Source organism: Carcharodon carcharias, chromosome 10 (assembly GCF_017639515.1).
Source record: "Carcharodon carcharias isolate sCarCar2 chromosome 10, sCarCar2.pri, whole genome shotgun sequence".
NCBI lineage: Eukaryota > Metazoa > Chordata > Chondrichthyes > Lamniformes > Lamnidae > Carcharodon > Carcharodon carcharias.
Window position 1 is genome coordinate 169,314,097 of NC_054476.1, and position 19,982 is coordinate 169,334,078.

Below are 19,982 nucleotides of genomic sequence, written 5' to 3' on the forward strand. Positions count from 1 at the left end.
TTACTGAAATTAAGAGCATTTTTAGAATCCCTGAGGTCCGCCAACAAAATGCTCCGAGGCATGTAGATTGGAGTGAGGAGCTTTAGCCAACTAAACTATCGCACAACCTGATGCAGCTCTACCTGAAGAGTAAATCAGTGAAGAGCACCCGTTTCCAGCCAGTGCTGCTGGATGGTTGCGATTGTTTCCTTTCACTTCAATGCTCTTTCAATCCTCTCATAGAGAACATACAAAACCTGAAGCAGACACCGTATCTTTTTCATGACCAATCGTCAGCAGCTGCTCATCGGTTGGTGCCGTGGCTTAGTTGGTTAAAGCGCCTGTCTAGTAAACAGGAGATCCTGAGTTCGAATCTCAGCGGTGCCTTAGCTCAGGTGGTCTTTTAATGGAATTATACAGTTCTGCACAGGCGCAGGTCTGTTGATCGGAGAATTACATGTGTTGTGAAGTCGCAAACTTCTGGAAAAAGTAACTTTCTGCTGTCTGCTTCTTTCTTACCGAAGACTCAAAAACAGTTTTATTTGCATAACAAAAACAGAAAATGCTGGAAAAACTCAGCAGTTCCAGCAGCATAAGTGGAGCAAGAGTCTGTACGACCCTTCTTCGGAATACTGTTACATTACTGAGTTTAAATAAGCAGCATATACGAGTTCCTAAACTCAGCAACACACGGATGATAAGCTTGCTTCTGATCTCTGAGTGGGAAAGAAGCAGGGAACCGTTTTTCTTCTCGTAAATGATTATTACTAGAAGTTTGGGACATCGAGATGCTGAGTGATTCCCGATGTGAGTTGGGGAACGAATTACATTAAAATACTGGGGATGCTGGAAATATGAAACAAAAACAAAAATTGGTGGAAAAACTCAGCAGGTCTGACAGCATCCGTGGTGAGAAAGACAGAGTTAATGTTTCGAATCCGTATGACTCAGAACTAGAGAAATAGAAATGCGGTGAAATATTTGCTGTTTAAGGGGGACAGGTGAAGCTGGACAGAAAGCAGGGGGTCAAAGGAGAGATTGCGAAAGGTGTCATGAACAAAACGTCAAAGGGGTGTTGATACTGGCTAAATGAAGGGGCTAATGGTGACATTAAGCATGAGGAACAAGCGAGAGATGGCCTCACTGGGAGGAGGGGATGGCTTTAAAACTTTAGCTCTTAAGGCACCGCTGAGATTCGAACTCAGGATCTCCTGTTTACTAGACAGGCGCTTTAACCAACTAAGCCACGGCGCCACATAGGATACCAAATCTTATCGAATCAGTAGAGAGTGAGTTAAAACTTGTTTTTCATTTTGTGTGTTTGTTGTAGATGTTCATTTTCGCCTGTGTAACTGTATTATGACAAATATATTTGTCTGTGATTCCGGAATCAGGAAGAAGCAGGCAATTCTGCTCAGCACGTTAATTTTACCAGAAGTTTGTGACAGATGAAATTTGATGATAGAATAATTTTTGCTTAACAAAGTAAGCAATCGTGACCTCAGAAACAGGAACTGCTGCTCTGAAGTTCAGGAAATGTGCAGAACTATGTAATTCCATTAAAAGACCACCTGGGCCGAGGCACCGCTGAGATTCGAACTCAGGATCTCCTGTTTACTAGACAGGCGCTTTAACCAACTAAGCCACGGCGCCAACGGAAGCTAAGCTAATCTATTGAATAAGAAGACCCGTGTCAACTTCAAGTTTAATATTTTATTTGCAAATGTTTCTTTTCAGGACTTTCACTACCGATGAAATTCGATAATCACACATTAATTCTGGTTTAAATTAACCGAACTTTTTTTCATAAGAAAGTTAATACGGTCACCAAATATTGCAGTGAGAAGAAATCAGAAGTAATTTGCAGGCAAATTACAGAAAACTATGAGAACTATTTTCTTTATTCATTCACGGGATGTTGGCATCACTGTTAAACTCAGCATTTATTACCCGTCCCTAATTATTCTTGAGAAGGTGGTGGTGGTGGTGAGTGATAGTGGGACTCTTCAATTATCCCAATTATAGATACATACAAAGATTGAAAATTTACAGCACAGATCGGAGACCATTTGGCCAAAATGGGGTTATGCAGCCTAATCCCACTTCCCAGCTCTTGGACCATAACATTGAAGGAACGAATAAATTGGAAGATCTATGATAGGATGAAAGGGGGGAGGGATTAAAAAACTAAAAAGGGATACTATTGAAAGACAAGAGATAGTAATGAGACAAGTAAAGAAGCAAAAGATGTATCCAAAACAGGTGTGAATGGGAAAAGCAGAATCACCACCAATGGCTGTTGTCCAAAGAGAATGATTCCATTTGCTTTTTCAGCAACCTTCAACTTGTCTTACCATCTTCAAAGATTTGTGTACCCAGGTCTCCCCTGTTCCTGCACTCCTTTAAAACTACTGTTTAGTTCATATGTGTTTGCTCAGTCCATCAGCCCATCTTTGTCTTTTTGAAATCTGTTAGTATCCTAGTTCTTGTTTACTATATTTTTGAGTTTCATGTCATTTGTAACTTTGAAATGATGCAATGTTTTACTAGTAAGTTGAATACATTGTACTTTGGCAAATGCTTTTTGAAAGTTCGTATACACAATATCAACCACCCTACCCTCAACAGCTCCCTCCATAACCTTATCAAAGAGCTTAATCAGGTTAATCAAAAATTATTTGTCTTTAACAAATCATGCTGACTTTCATGTATTAGTCCATATTTTTCTAAACGCCAGTTAATTTTGTCCCAGATTATTGTCTCTAGCAGTTTTTCCCTCCACCTATTTAGCTTCAGCTTTAACCCTCAAGATGGGGTGACATTTGTACTTTGAGGACAGCTGATTTTTTAAGCCCTCCTTGTCCATTTTACCCCACCCAATACTGCTACATTGGCAGCATCATCTTGTCAAGTGATGACAAAGGCAAAGTACTTGGTGCATCAGCCATGCACACTGCTTCCACAAGAACATAGCCTTTTTGGTCCTTAAACCCACTTCCACCCTTCCTCTAGCTACCCTTTTGCAATTTATGTGCTACCCTTTATGTTAGTTGCTAATCTATTCTCAAACTCTTTCTTTGCTCCTCTCAATCACTTTATAAAATAGTTTCTTCTCTACTTTCAACTCTACTGTATCATGAAGCTTATACTTGTCATAAACCTTTTAGCCTCTATATCCCCATTCATCCATGGAACTCTAGCTTTGAAAGAAAGACATCTTTCTATGTTTCTTTCATTCTATGCTTCCCTATTCTGCATTCTTCCTATCAAAAAACATCACTTCTCAGTGAAAGGAGTCCAAAAGAGTAAATGAAGGCACCGCTGAGATTCGAACTCAGGATCTCCTGTTTACTAGACAGGCGCTTTAACCAACTAAGCCACGGCGCCTAAGCTTGATTATGAAACGATGCGTCATGACTCTGATGTTACGATATTTTTACTAATTTATACCTGGGTCACATTTTTTCGTGTTTAGCACTTTTCACTGTTTAGTCTTCTGGCATTCTCAGTTATTAACTCGCTATGTCATTCTGCGGGCTCGTTCCTGATCTTTTTCATGTCACAAGAATGTGGCTCTTTTCAGGCTGGCTGAATTGATCCAACATGGGGGTTAATAAATTACAGAATCAAACTATTTAAAATATATAAAATCTTTTTTTTTTTAAAATCGACTTTCCGCCAGTGAACAGTTCTCGCATGGAAAAAATGATGCTCACTTTCTAAACATTTGCAACACAAAGAATGAGCGTCAGTTGTATTTTCTTTGCATTTAATGTTCCCAGAGCTTGGCAACCATCTCTGCTTGGGAGGGGGGGTGGGGGAGCAGAAGTGAGTGTGAGACGAGATGCAAATTGGCTGGAGTTTGCGGAGGGTGAAATGAGGGCACTGGTGAAATTGATCCGGAATAATAAAAACGTGCATAAGGACATGTTTCAACAGCCAAGGGACTGTGATAAAATCAGGTTGTTAAGCTTTGGACTTATTCCACTTATATTTTGCAAAACGCCACTCCCATAAGCCCTGTGTTGTTGAGTTTGTAGAACTGACTGGATTCCAGGCTGAGAGGACGACTGGAGACGTGATCTGGCGAGAAGATCTAGAGAAGGCTGCAAATATAAGATGAGCAGGCGGATTTTTTCAATGGAATTAGACGTATCTGGGGGACAGGCGGGCCAGTGGTCGAGATGTGGGTGATATGTGAGTGGAACCTATTCGGGTGTCCGCTAGAGGAGGATAGGGTGGGTGCTTAGTAGGACAAAAAGGGGAAAATTTGAAATATGGAACCACTAAAAGAAGCGTGGGAAGAAAATGCTGACAATATGAATCACTGTTGCAAAAAAAAACTGGTTAATGTTTTAATGTCGTCCTTCATAAGAGCTGAAAATTAAAAGAGAAGTCCAGCGATTTGATCGAGAAAAGTGGCGTAATAATCAAAATGTACAAAATTAAGTTCATGGGAAACTTAGATAAATATAAAGGATTATCTCAGGTCATTGGAAGTTACTAAATAACACGCGTCGGCTGAAGATCTGCAAAAGAAAGGTGCTGTGTTCTTGCTGTTTTTTTTGGTTCCCAGATGTTGTTAATAATTACACTTTAAGCTTGGAAAGATCAGAAAGTCTTTATGTTTAATTTTGTCATGTTGTTTGGTACAAAGAAGAACAAAATCAAAAATACCTGGAAAAACTCAGCAGGTCTGACAGCATCTGCAGAGAGGAGCACAGTTAACGTTTCGAGTCGGTATGACTCTTCAACAGAACTAAGGAAAAATAGAAAAGAGCTGAAATGTAAGCTGGTTTTGGGAGGGGGGGGCGGGGGGTGGGTGTTTGGTGAGACAAGTAGAGCTGGATAGAGGGCCATTGATAGGTGGAGATAACCAAAAGGTGTCACAGACAAAAGGACAAAGAGGGACTAGATTGAACTGATTCTGTTCCACATCACCTGGATCTCTAGTGCAGCCATGAAATGTGGCTCCCTGGAACACTTACATGTAACAATTAGTTCCTAGCTCTTCACAGATAATACAACAACATTAACACAAGGGAATGGTCCTTGTGAAAATTGCAAGAAAAAGGAAGAAGTTTGAAAAGAGAGCAAAAAGACTTAAGATAAAATAGATCTGAAATTAAAATAGTTCCCAAACCTAAGAGACATAAACAAATTATGAAACTAAACTCTAATCTCCTTCCTCTTTTCTCAGTCAGAACCATGTTCTAATGAAAGGTCTACATCAAAAATGTTAACCTACCTCCCCAGATGCCATCATCACCCCACATCCCCTGATGTAAAGGTAAGCGGGTATGGAATATAGTGGAAGCCTGAATTTTTTGCAGTGTTCGGACTATGGGGCTTCAGAATGCCCGGAAGATAAGACACAGAGCACAGTCACAGACCATAATGTTAAAGGCGATCCTGAACAGAGTGGTACATTTAGAATTTGGTGAGAATAGGAATTCAATGCAGAGGGAGAGTGGGTACTTCTATTTGTCTTTAAAATGTTCTTGTATTGGTTTTTTTAAGAACGAGGCAGTGGGCAGATTTAAACAGCACACACAGGCTCCGCTGCTGCCAGATATTGGGAAAAGCAGAAATCAAACAATCAGAGGGGAAAACTCAGTGACCTTAGCACAGACTGGGGAATGGAGCAGAAACGTTAGAGACAAGTATTAGATTTTATGGCCAGTGTTTTTAATGGTTAGTGCTTTTAATTTGATAGCTACAGTTCATGGTTTAGCATTAGTTAAATGGTTAAACAGTTAAATAAAGCTAAAAAGAATCTATAAATATCCTTGAATAAATATAGACTAAGATATGGCAGAGCAGTTTGCATGTCTGGTCTGTAGTAGGTGGAAGATTGTGAATGTATCTAGCTGTCACCACCTGGAGTGATTCCTGCTTAGAATCATTGGCCTGGATTTTCACTGTTGTCAGGATGACTCGGGAACATTTTAAAAATGGTGGACAGGTCCTGGTTCCAGGATTCCCAACCCCATTCCCGGGCTATCTGTTTTTTGGGAGTACATTTAAAGGGTGCATCCGGCAATTACGACCTGGTGGGCCCCATCGTGGGAATAGGCATGTCCTACTCCTCTGCAATTTTCATGGAGTCAGGCCAGGTTTTTAAAGAGTCGTGGTTCATGGCCACCCAGAGGAGTTGCGAACCTAGTCTGCATGAGGGAACCTTTTAAAAGGTGAGTTCAAAGGTTCTCCTCTTTCCCCCAATGCAAGGTCTGCTCACGTACCCACTTTCCATAGCTACTCATGACCCCTAAGTCAAGCCATTCCCCTCAACTAATCCCCTATAGGCTCTCATACCCCCTATGCCAATCTATGGCATTTTCATGCCCTTTGGACCAGTATAGAGCCAATTAACCTTATAGTGACATTTTTTTTTAAGTAATTCATTCATAACTTTCTACAATGTTTAAAAAGGCAATAGAAATGTAACTCACCTAAACCCTTTAAAGTATCAATAACAGAAACCACTAACCCTTGAAACTGCTTAACCTTGCGTAAATAATCATTGTGAAATTGACCAAAGACCAGAAAGCCTGAGCTGTCATTCAAGGAATGCTTTCTCTGGGGCGCAGCTGTTTCAACAAGAGTAATGGTTGTCTGGGTTCTCAGCCAAGCCTCATTATGTATGTGTTTTCAAACTTACCAGAAATCTCTTTTGTCTATTCTTGAGAGCTTAAGGGTTTAAAATATTTTTTCTCTTATAAAAAACATATCTGTCTCTGGTCAGTTGAAAGTTTCAAAAAGAGGGGTAACTGCCTTACCTTCTCTCCTCTGTTTGTAACACAAGGTACGTTATGTAGGCTAATTAGACAGTAAGCAGAAATAGGAATAACTGACTGAAACTTGTTATTTAGTTGAAGTCTTTAATAAGAATGGATTAAAAGCTGGATTTCACATTGTGTATGGTAGCCACTAAATAAGATAAAATAAATTAAAATTTCAACATGTCAGGAATGAGAAAAATACGCTTTGCTCACTGAAGCTCGTTATTTTTTGTACATTCACTCTCCCACTGTGGAATCTATAATTTTATTTTGAATAATGCCACAAGTTTTTCCTCTATTACCTCACTAAATATTATGCCAAAAATTTCAGTACTAAATTTACTTTGCTATTTTAAAAAAAATATTTTATGGCATGTGCGATTCCCTGGCAAGGCCAACATTTGTCATTCATCCTCAATTGCTCTTGTGAAAGTAGTGGTGAGCCGCATCGTTGAACTGCTGCGGACTGCTGTTGGACTATTTGGTGTAGGTGCACCAAATACTGTTAAAGAGTTCTAGATCTTGACATGGCAAGAATGAAGGAAAGGCAATATAGTTCCAAGTCAGAATGGTGTGACTTAGAGGGGAATACTTATGAAAGTAAATTGGCAAGAAATATAAAAACAAACAGCAAGAGCTTCTACGGGTATTTAAAAAGAGAGTAGCTAAAGTGAGTGTGGGACCCTTGGAGGATGCAGCTGGAGAATCGATAACAGGGAACAGGGAAATGGCAGATAATTTAAACCAATAACTTACATCGGTCTTCACGGTGGAGGATACTATAAACATCCCAAAGATATCAGATAAGCAAGGAGTTAATGGAGGAAAGATCTTGTAACAGTCTCTATCACAAGGGACAAAGTATTTGACAAACTAATGGGACTAATGGTAGACAAATCACCAGGACCTCATGGCCTGCATACAAGGGTTTTAAAGGAAGTGGCTGCAGAGATAGTGGAGCCATTGGTTGAAATATTCCAGAACTCACTGGATTTCGGGAGGGTCCCGGAGGATTGGAAAACTGCTAATATGATGTCCCTGTTCAAGAAGGGAGGGAGACAAAAAGCAGGAAACTACAGACCAGTCAGCCTAACATCTGTTGTTGAGAAAATGCTAGAGCCCATTATTAAGGAAGAAATAGCAGGACATTTAGAAAAGCTTAACACAATTAAACAGAGTCAACATGGCTTTGTTAAAGGGAAATCATGTTTGAAAAATTTGCTATAGTTTTTTGAGGATATAACAAGCAGAGTTGATGAAGGGGAACCAGCAGATGTAGTGTATTTGGATTTCCAGAAGGCATTTGATAAGATGTCACATAAAAGGTTATTGCACAAGATAGGAGCTCACGGAATTGGGGATAATGTTTTAGCATGGATTGAGGATTGGTTAATATACAGGAGATAGAGAGTCAGGGTTAATGGGTCTTTTTCAGGTTGGAAAAATGTAACTAGTGGAGTGCCACAAGGGCTTCAATTATTTACTATCTATATTAATGACTTGGAGGAGGGGGCAGAGTAATGTATCCAAATTTACTGATAATACAAAAATAGGTGGGAGGGCATGTTGTGATGAGGTCATAAGGAACCTGCAAGGGGATGTAGATAGGTTGAGTGACTGGGTGAAAACTTGGCAGATGGAGTTTAATGTAGGAAAGTATGAGATTATGCAGTTTGGTAGAAAGAATCAAAAGGCAGACTTATTTAAATGGAGAGAGACTCCAAAAAAGTGCAGCACAGAGGGATCTGGGTGTTCTTGTGCGTGAAAAAGTTAGCATGCAGGTGCAAGTGATTAAGAAGGCAAATGGAATTTTGCTCTTTATTGCTCAGGGGTTGGGGTTTTAAAATAGGGAATTGTACAGGGTATTGGTGAGGCTGCACCTCGAGTACCATGTGCAGTTTGGCCCCCATATTTAAGAAAGAATAAACTGGCATTGGAGGCAGTTCAAACGAGATTCACTAGGCTGATTTGTGGGATTTTTTTAAAAAAATCTGTTCATGGGATGTGGGCATCACTGGCTAGGCCAGCATTTATTGCCCATCCCTCATTGCCCTTGTTCAGAGGGCATTTAAGAGTCACACATAGGCCAGACCAGATAAGTATGGCAGATTTCCTTCCCTAAAGGACATTAGTGGACCAGATGGTTTTTTTCCAACAATCAACAGACTTTTAATTCCAGGTTTTTACAGAATTAAACCATGGTGGGATTTGAACCCAGGTCCCCAAACTGGGGCAGATCAGCCATGATCTTATTGAATAGTGCATCAGGCTTGAGGGGCTGAATGGCCTACTCCTGCTCCTATTTCTTATGTTCTTATGGAACTTCCAAGTGGTGCTGTTCCAATGTGCCTGTTGCCCTTTTTCCCTCTAGGTCACAGGTTTGGAAGGTTCTGTTGAAGGCACCTTCATGCTGCAGTGCAACTTGTATTGTGTACACTGCTGCCACTGATCTTGGTGGTAGAGGGAGTATATGTTTAGGGTGGCAGTTGGGTGCTGATTAAGTGGGCTTTGTCCTGGATGGTGTCAAACTTCTTGTGTTGTTGGAGCTGCACTCATCCAGGCAAGTGGAGAGTATTCCACCACACAACTGTCTTGTGCCTTGTAGATGGTGAACAAGCTTTGATGAGCCAGGAGGTGAGTTACTCAACACAGAATTCCCAGTCTTTGACCGGCTCTTGTAACCACAGTATTTATGTGGCTAGTCCAATTAAATGTCTGATTAATGGTGACACCCATAATGTTGCCAGTGGGGTTTTTAAACAATGGTAATGCCACAGAACATCACAGGGAGAGTATTAGATTCTCTTGTTGGAGATAGCCATTGCCTAGCACGTGTGGCACAAACGTTACTTGCCACTTATCAGCCCAAGCCTGAATGTTGTCCAAGTTATGTTGTATCTGGACACAGACTGCTTTAATATGAAGAGTCGCAAATGCTACTAACACTTTGCAATCATCAGCAAACATCTCAACTTCTGATCTTACGAGGGAGGAAAGATCAAAGATGTTTGGGCCTAGGACACTAGTTCTAATTTCCAGGTGTTGTTTTTATTTTCAGGTAAATTTGAAACAGTTTCCTTTTTGTCTGATCCGATCTAGAACAGGTCACAGCAGTGACATCCCCAAATGTCTCATCCCTGGTAAAAATCTCCAAATTAGTGTATTCAAAGTGGATGCTTTGAGCATTAACTTCAAGGTCTTGGGATGCAAAAAGAAAATGATATCTGACTTTGGAGTTTTCAGAGCTACAAGATCTAACTCATTCAGGACCTGGCTGAAGAGGGTCTCTTGCTGGTTAACAGCTCCCTTGTCTAATCCTATCCTGCGTGCATCTCTCATTTCCTCTTCTACCTTTATTTAAAAAGACATATATGGAAATATCAATACTGAGTCCAATGATAGTGGCTGCAAGAGAGAAAGGTGAGAAGTACAAGATTTTCCTTTTGGAAACTGCTGAAAGGCAGCTTGAATAATTAATTTTAATTGCACAACTGAGCATGTTGTGCTTCAGTCAAAGTTGATGGTTCAAAGACTGTAGAAATTCCAAGCCTATGACTCTATCCACTTCCTGGTTTGACAAGTTCTGAAGGTGACTTATCCCTCTTTTCAACATGCTTAACTAAATTGGATGCAATTCCTGAAAGAGGATCATTGACTCTCATGATCCTGTCATTTTCATACATGCACAACTCTAGGGATAACTGCATTTTCTACCAGCAGCAAACTCTAGCAGAATTGAATGAGAATTTCAGAACAGGCACAACCTGTTTTATGAGGGCACTTCCCAGCCAGTTATGGTCTCAACATGTTTATCACTTTATTGTATCCCAAAACGCACAACAAAATCCACTTTTAGTTAAAAAAAATTTTAAGCTTTAATCTCTTCTACAGTGTACACATCACTGCACAACAGAAATTACAGATATACTAAATGTTAAAAATTGTTCCATTCTGGTGTATAGATGCCATAGTTGCAGGGCAATTATTTAACACAAAGCTATGTTTCACAGATATCGCACAAGATTTCGCGTTAACATGTAATACAAACAAAATTTAACAGAGACCATAAATTGAATTTAAATTCATTTGTTGAATATCAACAGTACAGAAGTTCCATTGTAAATTTCTCTTGATTTTCTAGGAGTACATGTCCTCTCTGTCTGCATTGTAGATCTCCCCCTCTTGCAGTGATGCAAAGTTCAAGAAGTGAGATGGTCTGTGAACTTCATGGTAGAACTCTTTAGGGTTGGCCAAATGCAGCTCATATTTCATGTTGGGATCATGGCGAACACCTAATAAAAAGTTAAGTATTTAATCTAGGAGGCAGGCTTCAAGAATTGTCAAAAATTAAAAACAATTCCACTTGGTTATGAACGACAAGCTTGGTAGTTCAGACAGTAACTTAGCCAAGGACTTAACAAAGATCATTAGTTAAGAAAATAAGTGGCTTTTGGATTCCTTCAGGTTTGGAGTAGAGTGGATTACAATCATATTTTCTGTCATAAAACAAGGAATCAAATTTCAAAACTAATGCTGTTTCTTAATGTGTTTTACATAGAATTTTAATCGTTTTCATTAATGCACTGGTAAAACTGGCATGCTTGAAATGTAGCTTAAAGTGTAAAAAAAACTTCATACAAGTAGTGTTGACAAAATAATCCTGTGTTAAATGGAAAGCCCTGATATTTACGGTAAAATGGATTTTTTTAATGGGTTGGCATTTGTGTTAAGCTCACTTCTGAAACACAATTTGTCAAATCTGAACATTAAACTGCTTTTCTGAAAGAAAGATGAATGCATCACATAAATCAGTTATCTAAACTACAGTCCACCATCCACATCCTGCATATATGGATTCCTTAAGTGCCAGCCCCCACCTTGTCCTGCTGCTCCTTCAACCATGGCACACTGTGCTTAGAAATCTTCACTCAAGCATGTCAGGGGAGAAAGAAACAACAGGGGCACCACAAAACTGAAAAAGGGAAATCTAGGTGCAGAAGGACAGGGAAAAGCACTGTCTTCTAAGTGATGAGGAGAAAAGTGTCAAAGAATGTAAAGGAAATGAAAAGACTAAGAAACTTTGGGCTACCCACCCTAAACAGGTTTATTGCCTGTTGTACATATGCGACTTGTGGGCTTTGCAATAAGCATTTGAGTTCTCCACAAACCAAAAAGATTTGGGCATCCCAGGACACAAGCCCCAAGAGCAGTATAAAAATATTAGCCTTGGTGAGAAAATGTTAAGCCAACTAAACTAGGAAATTCTGTTTGATCCCCAGTCTGAACCCAAATGGATGACCTCAGTCAGGTATGCAGTATGTTACACTAGTTGGTCTTGCTATCGTTGGGTCAAGCACAGGAACACTGACCACAGACTTTCAATATTGTCACCAGTGACCTTTCTTAGAAATGCACATATCTGTGAGGACTGGATCAGACTGCTGTGTACTTTCTAGACAAATACACCTTTCGGCATTCTAGCTAAGACTCAATAGTGCTCACATAGAATTCAGTTTCCACTGCTAGTTAACTATGTTACTGCATTCTGGCAAAGAAGCAATACCTTAAGGTAATCAGGAAAGAAAATGGGCAGAAAGAAATAAAAAGGCTTGGCTTGTGAACATACTCTCTGATCAATTCAACAACATCCCAAGAAAGAAATGTTTTACTGTAGTGTAGGTTAAACTTGAAACACCTTCCAAATGGCAGATAGGAAGATTAGGTAGGTAGGTCAGGTGTTTCTCACGTGTTGGTGCAGACTCGATGGGCCAAAGGGCCTTTTCTGCACTGTGATTCTGTGATTAGTGCAATGCAACTCCTATATAAAAAAACAGGACATAAAAAAGGACTTACCCATGAAGTTATAGTTCCAGGAGCTCTGGCCAGGTACCATGAAGAAACCAAGGAATCTATCCGATAACAACATCTGTACTCTTTCATAGTGGGAAGGCAGGTATCCCTTAGGGTTGTTTCCTTTGTCTGTGTTCTGTCTACCCCATTCATACCCACTTGGAGTAAGTTTGTATGCTGTCAGTGTGCAGGAACCTGGAGTAAAGCTGAAGAAAAAATAAACTATATACCACCTATCACAAATATGTATGGAAGCTTTCTCAAATCATGCCGTATTCATCTTGCATTATAACCTTTCACTGAACAGTTCTGTTCGCAGACGACCACCAATCCCTGAGCATTGGGAAGCTTTTCTATTGTCTGTCTTTTAATTACTATCCTTCACATTTTGCTGCATCTTACAAAATTCAATCTAAACTCAAAAAACTGAACTTAAAATGAACTTTTAAAGTTAAAATATTTAGTCTGAGTACATAATCAGTTACGATTTAAATACTATGCCAGTGAGTGAAAGGGTTACACTTACTCTATTCTGGGAGAATTGCAATTAATACATTTTTGGTATTTAGCTTTTCAAAAGTGATTCCTTTAATTATTATTTGCCCTTTGAAACCAAATGTGCTTGATTTTCTCTGAAAGGTGCAGTAGGTATTTTGATATGTAGTTTAGAATTTTTAAACATAAAGTAATTCCAAAAGAAAACTGACATAATTAAGCGCCCAAAATGACTGTGCTCTGATTAATCAAGTCGTGACCATAAGGGAATAAATGGCTTTGCCTATTTACGAATAATACACAAAATGCCAATTAATTTGTTAACTGCTAACTCATTACAAAATTTTGTTTTGTTACAAACTAGTCATTGTAAAACAGTATAGAGTAGAATTTCATGTGGAGGAATAATTGGGAACCCACTTTGCCAACATCTATTTACATCGAAATTTTTTGTCAATTTATTGAAATTTAAAAATGGACAGAGGCAAGTGAAATTCAGTATAAAAGCTGGCACCCATGGAAAGAACTGAACACTTTCATGTGATCTTTAAATATCAAAAATTATAGTTTCAACTCACTTAACCATCATTCATAAAGATTAGGCACAGCATGTTTAATTTTAATCTGATTTATACTGATGGCATAAAATGCATTCAAATAATCAGAACATACAGTGCAGGCCCTTGTATCTCTGAGACTGTACAAAAAGTTCCAATAAAATACTCCAAAAAAAATGAGCTCTAATTACACCTAAAATTTTACATGAAGCAATGTGATTGGATGACACTCTTCAGCTTAAAGTCACAGCCATAAAAATGAGGCAAGTTGTGTATGGTGCAGGAATTGATAGGTGGGCAATAAAGAGAGAGGACATTTGAGTGCAGCGTAATTACATGCTTGGCACACTTGTGCCCGAGTTTCCACATCTTTTACATTGATTATTTGCTTTTGATTCCAATTACATGCGTTTCTGAATGCAAATACATAGGAAATTCTATGTGACATGACCATTTAAGTTGTCCAGGAGATTGTAGCCTCTTTACCTGCATGTTATTATGATAGTCTTCTCTCCATCCCAAGATGGATTGTCAGCCATTACTTTAGCATGGGTGGTGACATCTTGTGGTGACAACTGAGGAGACTCATTGGGTTGAGTGTGAATCCAACCAAGAGGTTCCATTTCCTTAAGAAATAATTTCCAATTAATAGTGATAGTAATAAAATGTAATACCAAGAAAGAACCTTATTCTTTAATTCTGTAAATATACATTGATGCCTCTAATGAAAGATTAAAAACAAACTAGATGATTATTTGAATATGTACATCTATACTGATGCAATTCCTGCAGGAGTAGTAACCAAACTTCAAAGTTGATATTTCAGAAAAAAAAAACAGCCAATAACTTGTATGAAGCTGAGACTTCCTATTTGCAAGATGTATGATTTAGTGCACACTTTATACAATATACAGGATATCACATTAAAATTTAATTAGTAAAGCTATATAGAACTCATGCTAATTGTGACTGTGTTATATCATTTACATGATATTTAAGCAATAAGCATCTATACCTTCAGATATTCATGTTGTGGCAGCTGGTTAGGCAGATGCACAGTCTGATGGGTTCCCCATTGTGGTACCATCACGATGCACCTGATTTCCTTCACTTGGGGGTTATCCGGGGGACTCACACCATACAGATATCCTGCAATCTACAAAAGGAAACATTTTTACTCCAGTCACCTCTGCCATTATCAGCGGAATTTTTATTAAAGTTTTTAGTTGAAATTTGAATCTTGTGTGAAAAAATTTGACAAACACAAACTCTGTGAATTTCCAAAACAATACTCAAACCAAACTCAACTTTCTCCTTTATATTAACAAAGGGGCATCAAATTATCTAATTAGCTCTGGTCTAAACATCTAATTGTCATATTCTCTAAATGTTCATATTCAGATCTAAGGCAGCAGCAACCACAAACTCCTCTGAATCAGGCAATGGCTAACTGTACTGAATCAATTTATATAATCATAGATGACAATACCACAGTCTAGGGATTGACAGGACATGGGAAAAAGAGCCAAAGAAATCCCAATTCTGATCATTATCCAGTGTACCCTGGTGGATGCACTTGTTAGAAAAGGACTGGGCTTCAGATGCAATGCTTTGTGGTTGAATAATCTGTTGATACGAGCTCTGCTCCAAATGTCAAGAGTGGGCTATTGTTTTCGGAAAATGGAAAGGAAACAGGGAAGGGTGTATTATGGAGGAAGAAATTGCTATGACTTCATAATGCAATAAGCGTTTAATATGGAAATACCCAAAAGCTTTACATGTGCTTAATTTAATTAATTGGTATTAATCATATAATGTCTTGTTTGGCAATATGTGGAGCCATGCATCTGCTAATGCCTCATGCATCATCATTTGTGGGTTGAAAAAAATTCCTAACAGAAATATGTCACATAAGGATGTTAATAATCTTTGTTATGGGTGTCATAGGCGACTACTAACCATTCATTTGAAACTTAAGTTTACAGAATAGTAATATTACCCAGTTTTGGATATTACTTAAATTCCCATTCATACCGGAAAAAACATTTTAACAGAAGCCAACCATTTTCAATCAACACAAAGCTGAAGTGAAAACTCAAAGGATCCAAAGGCTGAAACTTTTAACCTCATGTTGTCCACATTCTCCAATGTTGTAGAATGTGGTACAAATTGTACATGTAATTTGGGAATTTTCACCAGTTCAAATCAGGTTTCAAGAAATCATTAAGACATACATTTTCTCATTAGGCCAAAGTATACAAAGCATACCACCACACTCAATAGAAGAGTTTACCTGTGCTCTCAAGTCTGAAATGCAGATAAATTTCTTCAGCACATTCTTGGGCAGGATGTAAGTATAGCCAGTCTCTTTGATGTCATCAGAGGAAACATAGATGTGATTGGTACGCAGATGAAGGTTAGCAGCAGATATCGCTCTGTGCAGAATAAAGATAGCAAATAAACTGATCTAGCATTCAGTAATCCTGTGACTGCAGAATCTTTCACCTCAAGACTGCCCATTGCAATTATATTGAATTCCATGGGTTCAAAAGTTGAATTATCAGATTACACCAATCTTCCAATCCAATTTTATATATTTACTTATTTTTAAATTCTCCTTGCATTTCATAGCTTACATCATTTCACACCTTATACCATTTTATCCAGTAGGCAAGATACTGAATTATCTAACCCTAATGATCTCAACTCCTTACTCAGCTGGTTTAGTTTGTACAATCCAGTCTTTGTTCTAAATGGTTAGCGTCAGTTTTTACAAGTAGTATCTTCTAGTATTGCAAATAGGCCATTAAGGTTTTCTCTATATCTACTGGCTACACTGTCTGGTATTGTATGTCAACAAGTGTTGGACTCAACAGCACTTTATAAACATATTAGGAAGCAATATTAGAATTTCAAACTATAATTTGTGATGGGGAAAACAGTTCTTTTATTGTTTAAATTCTGCTCAATCTAAGAGATACTACAAACTATGGTACTTTAAACTGGAAGACACTAGCTTCTCTTGCTACCACCTAACTGCCTCATCTACTGAAGTGAGGAAAGGCACTTAGGTGCTAATAGGCAGCTAACGTAAAGAGCAGAGGCACACATAACCATTGTTTCTTACAATCATTTTTAAATGATATATTTTACAATAATTACACATGGTGGGGGGGGTAATTTAAAAATATTGTGCTGAGAGTGCCTCAACTGTGGGCAGACTTGCCACATAATCTATATTTGCACATCACAGAACCTGGTTTGGTTTGCCATAGAAATTCACCTTCAGATACCACAAAAATCTGCAGACCCTGTTTAAGATCATGGTTCATTCATACAGATTTCCACCATATTATCTGATGCTAAATTATCCACACTCAATAACCGAAGTGGCTCTTCTCCCATAGAACTGCTTCATTACTAATTGGAACTCTACAAGCAACTTCAGAAAGGGTGAATTACCCAAGCCTAAAAGCTTAAGAAAAGGGTGCTGTACATCATTATCTCATGGTGAAGCAAAAACTTAATTAATTTTCAATAAAATCAACAATACTTGAAATGCCATCACTCACTTTGATGACTGCAAATACATTTACCAGTAAATCTGTTTCAAGTTTAACCTTCCAATCTACCACACAAATGAATGCTAAAAATAAATCATACCTGACTCTCCATTCAGTTTTGGATGAGAAAGTTTGGGTCTCGTAATTGCTGGTTGTTGAAGTGATGATTTCATCACCGTGTTTGTTTACAGTACGTGTTTGTGTGGCTGTCAGCTGAGACTGCTCTTTGGTCTGCTTTTCAATTTCAGCAATTTGTTGCCTCTGCTGCGAAGGTGCAGAAATCTCCATACCCAAAATAATGTCACGAATTTCAGATTGAGTCAAAGATGCCACATTTACACTTGAATACAAAATAACAGGTAAATGAAATTACAATATGACTGATAATAAGCAGAACTGATTACTGCTAGTGGAAATAAAATCTAACACTTACATGTTTGAGTTTATATAGTTTAAGACTTAAATTTTTAGTTAATAGCCAAGTTTGATTACATCGTTGGCCTTGACAATTCTAACATATTGACCAGACAGGCCATCTGCTACTGTAATTTACCCATCACCTTAATAAAGAAATAATCTAATATTTTAGAGCACTTCAAAGCACAAGCAGACACTGCAAATTCCTCCACAGTGTTGCTCTGGTTTCAGGCCAATAGGATATGCTGTGAAACATCAGGAAGTTTCTTTCTCATTTGCACTGCTACAGTCACTCACTTGTTTTTCTTGCCATAGTCAGCCAGAATGAGATCCTTTAACTGCACTTCCACCTTTATCCATTCCTCGTCTGTCAGAGTTGGCCAGATGTGATGAGGCTCTGTTATTGTAGTTTTGTCAGGTTTCAGAATGACCTTCGCACGATCATTGTTCACATGAAGTGCTCGAAGAATTAAAATCAGTCGAGAGAATGCCTACAAACCCATTAGTGTGGGAAAGAGAGGGAAAAGAAATATTTGAGACTATACGTTGGTTTTTGAAAATCTACATAATTAAACGTCTTGCATCTGTAAAAATGTATGTTGCAGATTCTTCTAGCACCCAATCGGTAACTGTTAACCATTTCATGTTGAATAATCATTTCCACAGAAACAAACCATGGCAATTACTGTTCTAGATCAGAAATTCTGCCATACTTGTATACCATTCACCTTATACTCTATCTCAAGTCTTCCAGCTTCTCAACTACATTTTGCATTTTTTGCTCCACCCTCTTCCTGCAAACTGCCTATCCTCCCCCCTTTGAATAGACACTTCTTTAAGAACAAAAATTCTTCTTTTCCTACTCCTATGATAATAAACTATACAGCTATAACAGTACCTGTATATTCATATGGTCTTTAAGCCTGGACTCTTGCAAACATACATGCAAGTTCTGTCCGTGCTTACATTGATGGAATGTGCCTCTACAATCATGCAGTTTGCATGCTATATCAGGCAAGCATACACTACATATGTGAACACCTTGTAAGTTTGATTTAGTTTTAAGTATGGCAACGGGTTTCTCATTAAATCAGATAATCAACTAACTAAGTAAAACCATTCTAATGTTTTTCTTTTATAGTTTCTGCATTTAGGAGTGCCACAGGAAGAGTGAGGAATGCTTGTTAAATGGGATGGAAGAGGGGAGGCTCAATCAACTATGAGGCTGGAGAAGATGCTAAATTAGAGAGGTGAATTCATGGAATGATCCGAAAGTGAGTGCAAGAACTTTGAAATAATAACACTGATACTAAGAGAGCTAGTGAAGCTTAAAGAAAACAAAGACGATGCGATTGTGGACACACTGTTGAGAATAAAGACTGCAGTGTTATGAATAAATTGTAAGAGCGGCCAACCAGGACAGCATGGCAATAGTCTAGCCACAAGATTTTGGCAGAAGTAGGAAAGAGGTAAGGGCACAGATGCACAAAGTTACGCAGATGGAAGAAAATATCAGTGAAGAGTGGACATGATGGAGGAAGCTCAGCACTAAAGAATATGCCAAGCTGCAAGTCAAGGTGGTGCCACTTCAGTGCAGAGGTGAAACATTAAAGGTAGACACAATATCAGGCCAAATAAACAAATACCATCCAGTGCTAGAAACCCATCTTTATTCAATCTAATTCTCTGGACCTAAAACATGTTGTGAGCAACTGATGAACAGTTAGGTCAGTAAAGAAAAGCTGAGTTGCTCCAGAATGGAAAAGATACAGAACAACAAATACAATTATTCTGAAATAAACCCAAAATCTACCACATAGTACATAATCTTAAAACATACAGCATTCTTCCCCTCATTTCACTGCACATCTGAAGAAGGATTAATGCTTAGATTAAAAAGTCAAGCATCCATTCTGGATTTTAAGATGCAAACAAGCATGTAGGTAGACATTTAGAAAATAGTTTCTTGCACTAAACTCCTTTTACAAGTCTATAACATAAAAGGTTTACCAGACCAGATAATTTCAATTTACCAGAGCACAACGTTTTACAAAAAATAACAAAAGTTCAGCACAAGCTCATAATTTTTTCTTACAAACGCGAAGGCTGAATGAATTAGGAAATCATTCTTGGTTTGACCACACCTCCTAACCCAATCCCTACTATCCCTGCATACCCAAACTGTGGTCATTGTAAAAGTGTTCTGAGAAGGTTCAGATTTGTAGAATGTGTTAATTCCTTCAGCACAAGTTGCTACAAGCAACAGATTATTTGGGAATAGGAAGGGGGTAAAAACAGACAAGGCACAAATTCGCAGGACCCATAAGACCAACTACATC

At 38.5% G+C, this 19,982-nt stretch overlaps 1 protein-coding gene, 1 long non-coding RNA gene and 4 other non-coding genes across 7 annotated transcripts in view; 2 read left to right on the forward strand and 4 right to left on the reverse strand.

Moving 5' to 3' along the window:
* The first annotated feature begins 292 nt into the window (after positions 1-292).
* trnat-agu lies at positions 293-366 on the forward strand. Its single transcript has one exon. It is a non-coding gene; the product is annotated as a tRNA-Thr (tRNA).
* Positions 367-1,159: 793 nt separating this feature from the next.
* On the reverse strand, positions 1,160-1,233 carry trnat-agu. The gene has a single exon. It is a non-coding gene; the product is annotated as a tRNA-Thr (tRNA).
* Positions 1,234-1,558: 325 nt separating this feature from the next.
* On the reverse strand, positions 1,559-1,632 carry trnat-agu. The gene has a single exon. It is a non-coding gene; the product is annotated as a tRNA-Thr (tRNA).
* Positions 1,633-3,292: 1,660 nt separating this feature from the next.
* Positions 3,293-3,366, reverse strand: trnat-agu. Its single transcript has one exon. It is a non-coding gene; the product is annotated as a tRNA-Thr (tRNA).
* A 473-nt stretch (positions 3,367-3,839) lies between these two features.
* LOC121282956 lies at positions 3,840-19,288 on the forward strand. The gene is made up of 3 exons (XR_005944151.1): positions 3,840-3,941; positions 5,180-5,269; positions 18,785-19,288. It is a non-coding gene; the product is annotated as an uncharacterized LOC121282956 (long non-coding RNA).
* Positions 10,618-19,982, reverse strand: part of prpf8 (pre-mRNA processing factor 8) — a 43,804-nt gene continuing 34,439 nt past the window's right edge. For both annotated transcript variants that reach the window (XM_041196800.1, XM_041196801.1), the window contains exons 36-42: positions 17,941-18,134; positions 17,327-17,566; positions 15,957-16,098; positions 14,679-14,819; positions 14,150-14,289; positions 12,615-12,817; positions 10,618-11,053 (exon numbers count right to left, since the gene is read on the reverse strand). In XM_041196800.1, coding sequence (XP_041052734.1) covers positions 10,899-11,053; positions 12,615-12,817; positions 14,150-14,289; positions 14,679-14,819; positions 15,957-16,098; positions 17,327-17,566; positions 17,941-18,134 — 1,215 coding nt within the window. In that variant the 3' untranslated portion in view covers positions 10,618-10,898. The remainder of the gene's footprint in view (positions 11,054-12,614; positions 12,818-14,149; positions 14,290-14,678; positions 14,820-15,956; positions 16,099-17,326; positions 17,567-17,940; positions 18,135-19,982) is intronic.